Source organism: Rhinopithecus roxellana, chromosome 11 (assembly GCF_007565055.1).
Source record: "Rhinopithecus roxellana isolate Shanxi Qingling chromosome 11, ASM756505v1, whole genome shotgun sequence".
Classification (NCBI taxonomy): Eukaryota; Metazoa; Chordata; class Mammalia; order Primates; family Cercopithecidae; genus Rhinopithecus; species Rhinopithecus roxellana.
Window position 1 is genome coordinate 40101338 of NC_044559.1, and position 15010 is coordinate 40116347.

At 45.5% G+C, this 15010-nt stretch overlaps 2 protein-coding genes across 2 annotated transcripts in view; one reads left to right on the forward strand and one right to left on the reverse strand.

Annotated features, from left to right (window-relative positions):
* Nucleotides 1-2687: 2687 nt before the first annotated feature.
* NANOS1 (nanos C2HC-type zinc finger 1) lies at nucleotides 2688-6650 on the forward strand. The gene has a single exon (XM_030940303.1). The coding sequence runs from the start codon at nucleotides 2797-2799 to the stop codon at nucleotides 3652-3654; it is 858 nt and encodes a 285-aa protein (XP_030796163.1). The 5' UTR covers nucleotides 2688-2796; the 3' UTR covers nucleotides 3655-6650.
* The window catches only part of EIF3A (eukaryotic translation initiation factor 3 subunit A), a 49694-nt gene continuing 41271 nt past the window's right edge, over nucleotides 6588-15010 (reverse strand). Inside the window, exons 20-22 of the mRNA XM_010375970.2 lie at nucleotides 11481-11682; nucleotides 10065-10255; nucleotides 6588-9182 (exon numbers count right to left, since the gene is read on the reverse strand). Coding sequence (XP_010374272.2) covers nucleotides 8959-9182; nucleotides 10065-10255; nucleotides 11481-11682 — 617 coding nt within the window. The 3' untranslated portion in view covers nucleotides 6588-8958. The remainder of the gene's footprint in view (nucleotides 9183-10064; nucleotides 10256-11480; nucleotides 11683-15010) is intronic.

Below are 15010 nucleotides of genomic sequence, written 5' to 3' on the forward strand. Positions count from 1 at the left end.
GTGAGAAGGCCACCCAGCCGGGAGTAACAGGACCAGAGTCTTAGTTTGGTCACACAGTCATTGTGGCCTTAAAGAAGCCCTACTTGACTGGGTGCGGTGGTTCACGCCTGTAATCCCAGCACTTTGGGAGGCCGAGGTGGGCAAATCACCTGAGGTCAGGAGTTTGAGACCAGCCAATATGGTGAAACCCCATCTCTACTAAAAATACACAAATTAGCTGCGCATGGTGGCACATGCCTCTAATCCCAGCTACTCAGGAGGCTGAGGCAGGAGAATCGCTTGAACCCAGGAGGCAGAGATTGCAGTGAGCCGAGATCGTGCCATTGCACTCCAGTCTGAGTGACAAGAGTGAGACTCTGTCTCAAAAAGAAAAAAAAGAAAAGAAAAAGAAATCCTACTCTTCTCTAGGTCTCATTTTCTTCATCTGTAAAGACTGGATAGAACTGGGTGCGGTGGCTCACATTTGTAATCCCAGCACTTTGTGAGGCCAAGACAGGAGGATCACTTGAGGCCAGGAGTTCAAGACCAGCCTGGGCAACATAGCGAGATCCCGTCTATTAAAAAAGAAAAAAAAAAAAAAAACAACAAGAAAAGATCGAACAGAATGATCCCAAAGATCCCTCCCCATGCTGACATTCTGATTCCCTCACTTATTCATTCTAATATTAACCAATGCCAGCACTAGGTTCTGGGCATCCCCTGCTGAGCCATTCTAAACCTGCTGGGCACAGCCAAGACCTGTGAGTGTGTCTTCAGGCCTAGTGAGGGTTCATTGTTTCCACAGCCACTGCATGGTCCAGAGTGGGAAAGGAAAGCCCCACCTGCCCCATGAAACCCACACTGCCAGGGCCCACCTGCCAGGGGAGGCATTTTCCTGATCCCAGTTCTAGGTTTCGTCCTAGAAGGGCCCTCAGTATCTAAAGCCTTTCCTACTTTCAATTTTTTAAAAGGTTGGAAAGGGTAAGACCACCTGCCATCTTCCTAATCAAAACTCATCTTCTGGCTCTTATTCTCTGTGGCTTTTACACAACATGTTTTATTCATTTCAAAGTATTTAATTATAACGTCGAGGCAGGTGTGGTGGCTCATGTCTGTAACCCCAGCACTTTGGGAGGCCAAGACAGGAAGATCGCTTGAGGCCAGGTGTTCAAGACCAGCCTAGGCAACATAGTGAGACCCTGTCTCAAGAAAATCAAAAATCAAAAAAAAAAAAAAAAAAAAAAAAAAAGCAAGAAGATAAAAGAGAGAGAAATAAAGAAAGAGGCCGGATGCGGTGCCTCACGCCTGTAATCCCAGCACTTTGGAAGGCCAAGGCGGGCGGATCACGAGGTCAGGAGTTCAAGACAGGCCTGGCCAACATAGTGAAACCCCGTCTCTACTAAAATAAAAAAATTAGCCGGCCGTGGTGGCGGGTATCTGTAATCCCAGCTACTTGGGAGGCTGAGGCAAGAGAATTGCTTGAACCTGGGATGAAGAAAGAAAAAAAAAGAAAAGGAAGGAGAGAAGGAGAGAAGGAGGGAAGGAGGGAAGGAGGGAGGGAGGGAAGGAGGGAGGGAGGGAGGGAGGGAGGGAAGGAGGGAGGGAGGGAGGGAAGGAAGGAAGGAAGGAAAGAAGGAAGGAGGGAAGGAGGGAAGGAGGGAAGGAGGGAAGGAGGGAAGGAAGGAAGGAAGGAAGGAAGGAGACAAAATATAACACTGAATACACGTTGTTTTTCAAACTGCACATACAACCCACATTTTGACTCAGGCCTCTGGGCCGAGGAGGTACACACACACATCCCAGTCACTGTCCTAAGCTCTCCAGCCATGAGGTTTTCCGGCCCAGTCCCAACCCCGACCTAAGTCACCGGGTATCGGCCACCCATTGGCCGAGGTCCCTGAGCACCTGTTGGGAGGAAGGCTGCTGCGAGGAGCGGGAAAGTCCTGCGTCCCTCCGCTCTTACCGCGGCAGGAACCACAGCCTCCCGAATCTCACGGTTTGTGCGGATTTCGCGCAGGGGAAAGCGCTCCAACGCGCGGTGCAAACGGAAGCCACTGGCTGGTCGGGCGGCTGTGATGGGAGAGCTGCATCCTCCCATCGCGTCCAGCTTTTCATGCTGATGTTGGTGAGAAGAGGGTGGATAGCGGGGATTCTCAGGATGAGGCCCTGGGGCCATTAAAAGCCGGGAGGTGGAGGCGTAAACCTGTGGCCACCCTGACCCCTGTCCTCGGTGGACCTCACCACCAAGCCGAGGAGACCCAGGCCTGGTCAGCTGCTCCAAGCCCAGGCCCAGCGCTCGAACGAAGGAGGACCCCAGCAGCAGTCCCTCCCCGGCCCTTCTCTCCCCTACTTTCTCCTCACCTACCAGCTGCGTGAAGAGCACGCCCCCTCCCCAGTCCCCACCAATCAGCGTCCGGAGCGGCGCCCGAGGCGCCGGGGGGCTCTGGTCTGCAGCCAATGAGCGCCACAGCCCGAGGCGGCGCCTCGCCCGCCCCCTCCCGGAATGAAGGCCTCCCGACAGCTGGCGAAGCTGGCGCGGCGCGCGGGGCGCGGGAGCCGCGCGAGCCGGAGTGGAGCGCGCGCACAGCCCGCCCGCCTCCGCTCCGCCTCCGTCCGGGGCACGGGCGAGGTGGCCGGGGCGGGGGAGCGCAGGGGGCAGGGCCGCGGCGGCGAGGCCGGGGGGCGGGGAGGAGCGGGCCCGATAAAAGGCGGCGCGGCGGCCCCACCCCGCGGCAGGCCGGCGGGCAGGCTCGGCGTGTCCCTTCCGTCCGGCCCGCGCCGGCGGCGGGGAGGCGGCGCGCGGCCCGCAGCCCGCCCATGGAGGCTTTCCCCTGGGCGCCCCGCTCGCCCCGCCGCGGCCGCGCCCCCCCGCCCATGGCGCTCGTGCCCAGCGCTCGCTACGTGAGCGCCCCGGGCCCGGCGCACCCGCAGCCCTTCAGCTCCTGGAACGACTACCTGGGGCTCGCCACGCTCATCACCAAAGCGGTGGACGGCGAGCCGCGCTTCGGTTGCGCCCGCGGTGGGAACAGCGGCAGCGGCTCCCCGCCCTCCTCCTCGTCCTGTTGCTCCCCCAACGCGGGGACCGGGCCTGGGGCGCTGGGGCCGGCGCTGGGGCCGCCCGACTACTACGAGGACGACGACGACAGCGACGAGCCGGGGTCCCGGGGCCGCTACCTGGGGGGCGCGCTGGAGCTGCGCGCGCTGGAGCTGTGCGCGGGCCCCGCCGAGGCCGGGCTGCTGGAGGAGCGCTTCGCCGAGCTGAGCCCGTTCGCAGGTCGTGCCGCCGCCGTGCTGCTGGGCTGCGCGCCCGCCGCCGCCACTACTAACGAGGCGACGCCGCGCGAGGAGCGGGCCCCGGCATGGGCGGCCGAGCCCCGGCTGCACGCGGCCTCCGGGGCGGCGGCCGCCCGGCTGTTGAAGCCGGAGCTGCAGGTGTGCGTATTCTGCCGCAACAACAAGGAGGCGATGGCGCTCTACACCACCCATATCCTCAAGGGCCCCGACGGGCGAGTGCTGTGCCCCGTGCTGCGCCGCTACACGTGTCCCCTGTGCGGCGCCAGCGGCGACAACGCGCACACCATCAAGTACTGCCCGCTCTCCAAAGTGCCGCCGCCGCCCGCCCGCCCGCCGCCCCGCAGCGCCAGGGACGGCCCGCCTGGCAAGAAGCTGCGCTGAGGGCCCGGGCTTCCGGTCGCCGCCGCCGCCCTTCGCACCACTAGGTCTGCGCACCATCTTGCCCCCGCGGTGGGGAGGCGTGCGGCTCAGCGGTCGGCTCGACTTTGGGACGTCGTCCTGGTGGTTTTTCAAAAGCAGCCGACCTTGTGGAGTACTTCCGTGCCGAGCAATTGGGACTAGACAGTGAAATCCCCATGTCTTCAGTTTCTAGTTTGCACATCCAGAACGGCGAAGGCTGGGTGTGTATTCCACTAACTGAAATACGGCAACTTAGAGGCGCTGTTTATTTACTGTATACGTGGACCTATTTTAGATGCGCATCAGTATGAAATTGTCTCAATCTAATCTTGGATGTTTCATTTTATGAATGGAGGCACTTTACTAGGTCTAGAATATTTTTTTAAAAGCCTCTGAACTGAGCTTAAAACTGGCGATTTTATGAAATGTCGGCAAAATGACTATTTTATTGTTTGAAGCGAGTAATATTCTTAGTTGTCCTTAAAAAATCAGTTAACTCTAATTCCAGGTGAAGCAAGCCGCTGGTAGCATCACCCTTACGAGAAGTGAAGGTCTTGTAAACTTTCCAGTATTAATTTGGGCGGGTATTCCCTCCTTGTGGCTTGTTTCTGTCCTAGATGGAGGTGTAAAATGCACAGTCTGTAGCAGGTAGAATACAGCTCCTTATCCTTTTATGTACCAGATATTTTATTACTGAACTAGCAACTAGCCTTTTCCACCTTTAAAAGTTGTGCCAAGTCATAATCATATTGTGTATAACTTGGAAATGGTGCTGTTTAAAAAAACTGTGTATTTATACAGTAACAGTATGAATTCATCAGTCTCACCTGTAGCTTTCCTACTTGGCCTTTTCTCGACGCACTCACTTCCAGTTCTTTAAAAACGTTTGATATTAAGATCAAAGGGAAGAAGGGAAAACAGCAGTATTCACCCTAGATTGCTCAATTTCAGGGTTCCTAGTGGAGGAAAGCCCATTCCAGCTGTTGCCTCTTAAACAAATAGAAGATGGATCTCTAGCTCTGAGCTATTCGTGTATTAACTCGTATTCAAGAAGGTTCCACCATGGGCTGCGTCTGACTTTAATATAGGCAGTGCTCAAACTAGAATAAGCACTAATTAAAGGAATTGTTGGGGGTCTTTCATGTTCCCACTCCTACTGGAAGACCCATGTCCATTTCTGGAACCCCACCAGTTCCCCATAAGCAAGACTAAACCTGATCCTTGGGCAAAAGTTCCTAACCCCTACTTTACCCTCCCACCCTCACTTTTAAATCCACCATACTGAATGCCACACTATGGAATGCAGCTACCTGCCAAGACAATAGAAGGCAAAAAATAGAAGTGAATTAAGATGAACTCAACTGAAATACACAAATGCATCACTATCTGAAGATACCAGCAAGAGATTTAGTTTACGTGTATAAGGCTCCCAGTAGGATTTAGCTAGGCTACTATAAGTTAGACTGCTTTCATAATAACAGCTAACTTCCTCCACAGCAAATTGGCTCCATCAGGAACCTTCATTTGAAGGTGTGTTAGAGGGTGGGGTAAATACCCAATAGCTGTCTTTCTGGTCAAAGAAAAGGTGCATATCAAGAACTTGGGGGCAGGGGGAAAACACTGTTTCTTAGCCAGGAAAGAAAAATAATCCAACGCTGCTAGTCTTAACCCGACCAGGGAACTGCTGATCTGATTGGGCCTAAATTAAGTAGCTTAATGAAACCCTGTAATTATTTGTTCTCCTTTCTTTGCTAGAAAATATACCGGTTTAAATGAGCTTCGCTTTCTGGGTGAAGTTTCTAAGGTCAACATGAATCCTCTTACCTCTCCCACTGCTCCTGTTCTGCCTTTTCAAAAGGACCACTATGAACAGATCAGTGCATTCTCTAGGCCAAAAGGGCTAACCAGGTGGCAAGATCAATTTAGCTACTTTGTATTTCTAGAGTCAAATTATAGACGGTTTCCAAAGGTCTTGGAGGCTTTGATATAGCCTGAATATATGGGAGTCACTGTGATGAGATGTGCCTAATGTGAATTTGATATTCTGACACCGCTACTATTTTACCAGAACTAAGAACACACTGAGCTGGAGCTTCCGGAGGGCAAGAGTATTGGCAAAGGTATCCAGAAGACCGTCAACTAGTCAGGCAGCCACTATTCCTCTGTTTTTAAAGTACCCCATTTTCAGGCTGGGCGTGGTGGCTCATGCCTGTAATCCCAGCACTTCGGGAGGCGAGGCAAGTGGATCACAATGTCAGGAGACCAGCCTGGCCAACATGGCGAAGCCCTCTCTCTACTAAAAATACAAAAATTAGCCAGGTGTGGTGGTGGGCGCCTGTAATCCCAGCTACTTGGTAGGCTGAGGCAGGAGAATTACTTGAACCCAGGAGGCGGAGGTTGCAGTGAGTCCAGATCGCGCCATTGCACTCCAGCCTGGGCAACAGAGCGACTGTCTCCAAAAAAGTACCCCATGTTCAGCCCCTGTGCCAAATTTGCCTGTTTTCCAGCTGACAATACTGGGAGTTAAAACACAGAATATTACTATAGTTAATTTTCTAGGGTTCTCTTATGAAAAGTATATGCAAATACATCATTTAAAAATCCTTGGAACTCAATATGAAACTTTGAACATTTTGCAAAATTACATTTAGAGAAACCCAATTTTTCAAAGTTTAAGAAATATACAAAGTAATGACAAAATTATCTTCATAAGAACATGCTGCATACTTGGCCAAGTATGCAAAACAATACAGGGAATAGTCAAAAGCGCTTCTCCAACTGTAGAGGTACAGATTGTCTTAACCTGTTCTTTTCTGTACAGACTTAAATTTCTAGTGGCTTTTTTCTTTGTATTTTAATTTTCCTACAAAGTCCTTCTTGGAAGTTGCAGAATTATTAGCTTTGATGAGAACAACTTTTGTCATAGATTTGATTTATTAAACCAAAATTATACATATTAAAATTTTATCAAATATATATGCTTCCAGACAAAGAAAAGTTTGTTAGTCCTGATTTTCTAATTGTAGCCACTCAAGCAACAATCCTTTCACAGTACCCCTTGTATTTCAATTAGGCTTAAAAATTATAAATCAATCTATGGTCAGTGTCTTTGGTTTAAAAAAAAAAAAAGTAGGCATTTCTTGACATAAAAACGTCCCACACATTATAGATGCCAACCACCTCCTGGTAGCCACTATGGACAACTAATGAGATGCAGAATCTTTTTTGGACCGATGATGTCTCTACTATCGGATCTATCTGTATTAACAGCAATGTTACTCTCAATGCAACTGCAGAAGCCACCAGGAACATGGAAGACCACCTAGCAGATCGGTGAGTAGGCTGCTTGTTCAGCTTTCCTTTAACACCTGTTGGTAAATACTAGTGGGAGTAGACAAGAGTTGTACAGCCTGGACAGTGGAAACCAAGAGCAGGATCGCAAGGTAACAGCATCAGACTCTTCTGCCCTCCTCTTGCACTTGGGTTCTGCTCCCAGGACAAAGAACTTGGGAGAACAGTACGGGAAACTGAGCAGAAAGAATGGGTTTCCTGACTAGCCTTGAAACCTAACCCTAACGTAGGCAACAGTAACTCATCTGAACAAATCTGATTAAATAAATTGTTGGGGCTTACCTGTGATGTCACACATACAGATGTACTCTCCAGGAAGCAAACTCTTAGCAGGTTACTGCCCCACTAATAATCACTGATCTGAAATTCTCTTGTTATGAAAGAAAAGTCCTTCTCCCCACAAAAGACCTTTAAAGACTTCTACGTATTTGAAATACCAGATACTAAGAAAGGTGTTTAAAATGATTTCTATCATTGGTAACATCAAACAAAAAAGGCTGCATCTGGTTAAGTTAAAAAGCATCAATACTCCCTCTTCTGGCCCTACAGCTGTACCAATAGGAATTCTCACCACTACTCAACAGAAATAATAAGTGCCTACAGCCATGATGAATTTGTAACATTTTCTCAAATTAACTATGATTTTTCTAATTTCAGGTGAAAACCCAAGGTGGTACTTCAAACACGCACATGCACACACAAACTCAGAGGACAGCTTTACAAGGAAACTAAGGAATTTCTGCATTAACAAAGGAAGACATTTTAGGGGAGACATCCTAGCCACATATGCTTTCTTTGTTGTATTTAGGTTCATATTCATTGATACTAAACACAGACATTTAATGGCACTGATAAAAATTCAAGTAAAAAAACTCAACTGAAGATGCAAACTTAACATTATAAACAAAATACTATAACCACAAATCAACACTAAAACAAATTCTGTAAGTATTTTATTTATCACTGAAGAAAAAACACAGCAGCAAGTTCTGTGTTGGCTTCAATGAGACCAAATAGTTAATCTTTAACATAGCTACTACACTCCAAAATTGAAGTCAACACAGTCATTACTACAAATTACTTGTTGAAAGAATCTATCTTGAAGAGAAAGAAAATTAGGAAAGAATTTAAACGATTCCTCCAAACCATACATTTATAAATATTGTCATATTTAAAATGCTTGAAAGGCATGAATTCTCCATTAATGGAAAAGCAGTTTACTATTGGCAACAGAAAAAAACTCAGCGATAGTTTACCAAATGCTTTAAAATTTAAAAGCTATACTGTTTGGATTCACACTTGCGCAGTATACTTCTTGTCATTACAACAACTGCAAATTGCTTTGTACTCACCTCTCAAGTAAAATCTAAAGAAAACCCCACCGTATCCAATGTTTGTAATGTTTACTTCAAGTGAATCTAAAAACTTTCTAAATTTAGTTTATGGTAAATACCTCAAAATACCTAAAATAGGTACATATCAACCACTTAAAGGTGTGAAAATTGTTTCAGATTCACTGCTTTAAAGGGTCTTCAAATATATTTTCTTTAACAGAACCTTACTTCATTCCAAATTAATATCAGATATTTCAAAATAAAAAAAATATATCAGTTCTATACCAAGATAAAGGTGTTACTCAATACCTGAAAGTTCACATTTTAAATTTATTTTTTAGTTTTTCTTTTTTGTCAACAAATGATTGATGAAATAATGCAACACCCTTAAATTCCAGAAAATGGCATGGTTTTTCCAACCTCCTGTGGATATGGTGCATGATCAATCTATTATATAGGATTAATACAAGTTCATGCTTTTTGTGTTATGGTGAAACAACATTAAAGAATCCAATTTAGATTGGTTGAAGCACAAGTATAATAATCCTTGAATGTGATCACACCTATTTAAGACACCAGTTTAAATCCATTATCTTGAGACTTAACGTCGTACTGTGGTCCATCCATCTTCATCAGTCTCATTTTTAGTACGACGAAGAGACTCCCTATCTTTTTCAGCTCTCCATGAGGCCTTCTCTTTTTCACCTTCTCTTTCTCGGTCTCTTTCTCGGTCTCTTGAAAGAGCTGCGGGAGGAACTCGACGAGGAGGGTCCCGCTCTTCTGCCCGGTCATCTTTCCTGTCATCAGCACGTCTCCAAGAACTTACTAGAAAGTTTAATTAAAAAAAAAAAAAAAAAAAAATTAAGTTAGTACTATATTCTATTGGCACAAATTAACAAGCAGAAGAAATGCCTCAAATTACTCAAAATTCCTGTACTAAAGACTAACAATACAGAAATCATAATTAAAGCTCGTACAATTTCTCACAATCTTTAACATACAGATGTACAGATAAAACTCAAAATTTGAAAACAGGCAGAAACCCCTGGCCTGGGAAGGACTGCAGCTGGTATAAACCCGTAAGACAAGGTAGCAAAAATCTGGCTGAATAAAAATTTTATAACTGAAAGGTTTTTTGGCTCTTGAAGAATTTTAACAGCAAATTAACCACATAAAATACAGGAGTTTTTAAAGTTATGGCTATGACAGAAAAATTCTCTCACAACAGGATGTCAAGACATATGGAAAATAAATTTTTTAAAACCAAGAGAAAAATTAGTATTTTAAAAATGAAAAATACATATATTTTAAGAAAGAAACTTCTATTACAATTTCAGAGAAAATGAAAAAGAACAAAATAAAATAAAAACAAAAAAAAACAAAAACTATTTCAGAGAAAATGTTTCTACTTTGTGCTTAAATCTCTCAAGAAGTTGCTTTTAAATAACAATTTTTTCATTTTTATTAAGTAAACTTTATATATATTGCCTACTATCCAATTTAGTCTACTACTGTACTTTGAATTTAGAGATAAGTGCACTTCACAACATGACCATTAACTGTATGAAAATCCTGAATTCTAAATGGAATAAACATCAGCTCTCTTATTGTTGGCATTCATACAAGTTTATGATGTAATTAAATAACCCAAATCCCCCCTAAGAAATGACGGTTCTCCAATACTTCAGTTGTATGTAACATCTATACCTTCTTCACGTTCTGATCTGAGCGGAGGTCCTCTTCGGTCCCTATCATCTCTTAGATCTCGTCTTTCTCTTAGATCACGCCGGTCATCCCTCTCACGGCGACGGTCATCCCTATCTCTATCGTCCCGACGACTTGAGTCTCTCCAGCTTGAAGATTCCTCAGCTGGTCCTCTTCTCCAGCCACCTTCATCCCTGTAGCCATTTACAATGACAAGTCAGGTTCTTACTACTGTTAGACCAAATGGTATAATTTTAAGTACATCCAATCCAAGCTGGGGCTTAGAGTTTACAAATGTAACAGAACAGTTTAAACTCATAACCTGACCTTACCTGATACCTGGGGCGTGGAGAACAAACGGGAACACTCAGATCTATGCCATCCCACTCAGTAGCCACTACCCATATATGGTTACTGAAATTTAAAGTAAAATGGAGATATTTCCTTAGGAGCACCAACCATATATTCTAAGTGTTTGGCAGCCAAATGTGACTGCTGACTACCACACTACCATACCAACACAGACAGACATTTTCTTCCTTGCAGAAAATTGCATTGAACACTGCTGGTCTACATTTATCAGTGCAAGGACACTTTGGCAGAGGGAGCAAGCTAGAACTTCTACTACCAATAAAATTGAAGGGTTTTTGATAATTTAAGGGCAAAAAAACTGACTGCCCTAAACCACAGGGGGAAAAGCAATGGACTGACAAAAACAGCTGGACTGGTTCCACTGCCCAACAGTCATACAGCCTATAGACAGCCACGAAGTTTGGGCCTCCATTTTCTTACTTTAAGAGGGAATGTTTGATTAGATAATCTATTTTAAAATTTTTATTTATTTATTTCTTTATTTTGAGATGGAGTTTCGCTCTTGTTGCCCAGGCTGGAGTGCAATGGCACGATCTTGGCTCACCACAACCAACGCCTCCCGGGTTCAAGCAATTCTCCTGCCTCTAAAGCCTGCATTATGATTCTAAGAGATAAGTGGGGTGCTGGGGAATGGCAAGGAACATCATTTCTGAAAAACAATTTGAAATACACAGGCCGGTGTCTAAAACAATCCCAACTGCAGCTCTACAAATTTTTTTTTTTTTTTTTTTTGAGATGGAGTTTCGCTCTTGTCGCCCAGGCTGGAGTACAATGGCATGATCTCTGCTCACTGCAACCTCTGCCTCCTGGGTTCAAATGATTCTCCAGCCTCAGCCTCCTGAGTACCTGAGATGACAGGCGCACCACCACCAAATCCAGCTAATTTTTGTATTTTTAGTAGAGACAGGGTTTCACCATGTTGGCCAGGCTGCTCTCGAACTCCTAAAACTCATGTGAATCGCCCACCTCGGCCTTCCAAAGTGCTGGGATTACAGGCATGAGCCACCGTGCCCGGCCTTTACAAATAATTTAATTAGAACATCACACCTAGATCTTCTGAAGCGATCCTCTCGATCCACATCTCTCTCTCTGTCCCTTTCTCTTTCAGGTTCCTTGTCATTCTCCTCTCGATCTTGATTATCTCTATCCCTTTCTTTTTCTCTGTCCCATTCACGTTCTTCTGATGGCCTTGATTCTCGAGGTGGACCCCAGCTCTCCTCTCTGGCTTTCTCTTTCTCTCTCCATCCACCTATTTTTTTGAAAAAGCAAAACATTTTTAAAGTATTTTTAAAAGAAGAAACAGATTGGCAATCATGAATAGACGTTGGCATTAATTCATCATCATTCTAAATGCTACTTTAAGACACTGATTAAAAAAACACTAAAGCTGTGTACATCACTGCACAGACATCATTAACAGTATTTTAAACTTACATAAGAAACTTAAAATGGGCCGGGCACGGTGGGGCTCACACCTGTAATTCCAGCACTTTGGGAGGCCGAGCCAGGTGGATCACTTAAGGTCAGGAATTCGAGACCAGCCTGGCCAACATGGTAATAACCCTGTCTCTACTACAAATACAATTAGCCAGGTGTGGTGGTGTGCCTGTACTCCTAGCTACTTGACTTGGGAGGCTGAGGCTACGAGAATCGCTTGAACCTGGGAGGCAGAGGTCGCAGTGAGCCAAGATATTGCCACTGCACTCCAGCCTGGGCGACAGAGTGAGACTGAAAAAAACAACAGGAAAAAAAAAAAAAAAAAAAAAAAAAAAAAAACTTAAAATGATCTGGCTTGAGTGCTCCATAAAACAAAAATATCACTAAAAATTTCATAATTTTTCCTATTGCACGCAGATTTCAGTATAGTATCTGTTGTGATGTTAAACAGATCACTCATTTAAGCAGAAAACTTCAAGAGTTTTCTCTGAGTCCCAATTTTAAGGTATTTATACCTTGCAATGTTTTCAAGGCCTTCATATTCAAAAAAGAATCTTTCCTTTTATATTCCTATCCTCTACCATTTACCACCCACCATTATTTAGTCATTAATCATGAATAAATCCTTTAACCCTGTACAGTGGCTCACACTTATCCATGGAATATATGAATCTAGGAACATTTCACATAGATTACATGGAGATATGCATTTGTTGGTGACCTCACTGTTTAAAATGGCTTCCAAGCGTAGTGCTAAAATGCTGTCTAGTGGCCAGGCGTAGTGGCTCATGCCTGTAATCTCAGGAATCTGGGAGGCCGAGGAGGGTGGATCCCTGGAGCCCAGGAGTTCAAGACCAGCCTGGGCAACATGGCAAAACCACACCTCTACAAAAAATACAAAAATTAGCTGGGCTTGGTGGTTTGCACCTATAGTCAGCTACTCAGGAAGCTGATGTGGTAGGATCTCTTGAGCCCAGGAGGCAGAGGTTGCGGTGATCTGAGATCACACCACTGCACTCCAGCCTGGGAGACAGAGTGAGACCCCGCCTCAAAAAAAGAAAAAACAAATGCTGTTTAGTGGCCCCAAGCACAAGGTGGCTAAGGAGAAAATACATGTATTAGATAAGCTTTGTTCATGAATGAGTTACAATGCTGTTGATCATGAATTCAATGGTAATGAATCAACAACATATCAGAAATAGGGGGTCTTTAAACACAAACACATAAAAGACATTTTATGTATTGACTGGTTGACAAAAATATCATGACTACAAGTTCACAAGAACCTAACCTTGTATTTCCCTAGGAACAGGAGTTCAGTATTCATGGCAACATTATAAAATATAATTAGCAAATCAGTAAGCATCTGCTACACTGTTACCCCATTTAACATGAGGCAAAGAAAAATTAAATGGCTTACACAAGGTAACAGCTAAACAGTGGAATGAAGTGAGACTAAAAGAGATGAAGTAGGCAACAGAAACAACTGGGGAAAGCAAGGAAGCGGCTCACTTAGATCTGCACTTAGAACAACTGCTCTAGTTATTTCCCCCACACCCCAAATTAAAACTGGGAGTAAGAGAGGAAGCAAAAACCAGTTGGGGGTGAGGAAAATGATGCTGAGCCAGGACCAAGTATAAGCAATGGGAATGGAGAAGAGGGTGGATTTCAGGAACATCAAAAAGGCAGAACTGGCCGGGCGCGGTGGCTCACGCCTGTAATCCCAGCACTTTGGGAGGCCGAGACGGGCGGATCACGAGGTCAGCAGATCGAGACCATCCTGGCTAACACGGTGAAACCCCATCTCTACTAAAAAATACAAAAAACTAGCCGGACGAGGTGGCGGGCGCCTGTAGTCCCAGCTACTCGGGAGGCTGAGGCAGGAGAATGGCGTAAACCCGGGAGGCGGAGCTTGCAGTGAGCTGAGATCCGGCCACTGCACTCCAGCCTGGGCGATAGAGCGAGACTCCGTCTCAAAAAAAAAAAAAAAAAAAAAAAGGCAGAACTGAACTAAATAAACATTTAACATAAAGGATGAAACAGAGACAAAACAACTCCCAGATTCGTAGCTCAGACAGTTAGCTGGACAGTGATGCCCCTGAGGAGAATCAGAGGGATGGGTGTTCATGAATGAGTTACAATTCATGAATTCCTGGTCAACAGCATTGTAACTCATTCATGAACAAAGCTTATCTAATACATGTATCTTCTCCTTAGCCACCATGTGCTTGGGGCCACTAAACAGCATTTGTTTTTCTTTATTTGAGGCGGGGTCTCACTCTGTCTCCCAGGATGGAGTGCAGTGGCGTGATCTCAGATCACTGCAACCTCTGTATGTGATGGTGATGAGTCCAGTTTTGGATAGGCTGTGTTTGACATTCAGTAAGACTACCAAGTGGAAATGTGCTATATGCAGTAAGCAGCTGTCACCTGTGTGCAGTACACAGAAATTACCTAGAGAAAACTGGCCAAGGCAGTGGCTCACGCTGTAATCCCAGCACTTTGGGAGGCCAAGATGGGTGGATCACTCGAGGTCAGGAGTTCGAGAGCAACCTGGCTACCATGGTGAAACCCCGTCTCTACTAAAAATACAAAAAATTAGCCAGGTGTGGTGACGGGTGCCTGTAATCCCAGCTATCTGGGAGGCTGAGGCAGGAGAATAGCATGAACCTGGGAGGTGGACCTTGCAGTGAGCCGAGATCACGCCACTGCACTCCAGCCCGGGTGACAGAGTGAGACTCCATCTCAAAAAAAAAAAAAAAAAAAAAAAAAAATTAGCCATGCATGGTGGCATATGTCTGTAGTCCCAGCTACTTGGAAAGCTGAGGCAGGAGAATTGCTTGAACCCAGGAGGCAGAGGTTGCAGTGAGCCGAGATCGCACAACTGCAGTCCGGCCTGGAAGACATCTCAAAAAAAAAAAGAAAGAAAATGGTAATAGACGTGTGTCACAGACATGTATACAACTGCTCACAAATAATAAAGTGTTAAACAACAAGCAGGCCCAGGACTAAGAAAGAAAACGAGGCTGGGCGCAGTTCCTCACACCTGTAATCCTAGCACTTCACTTTGCGAGGGAGAGGCAGAAGGATAATTGAACCCAGGAGTTTGAGACCAGCCTGGGCAACATGGCAAAACCCTG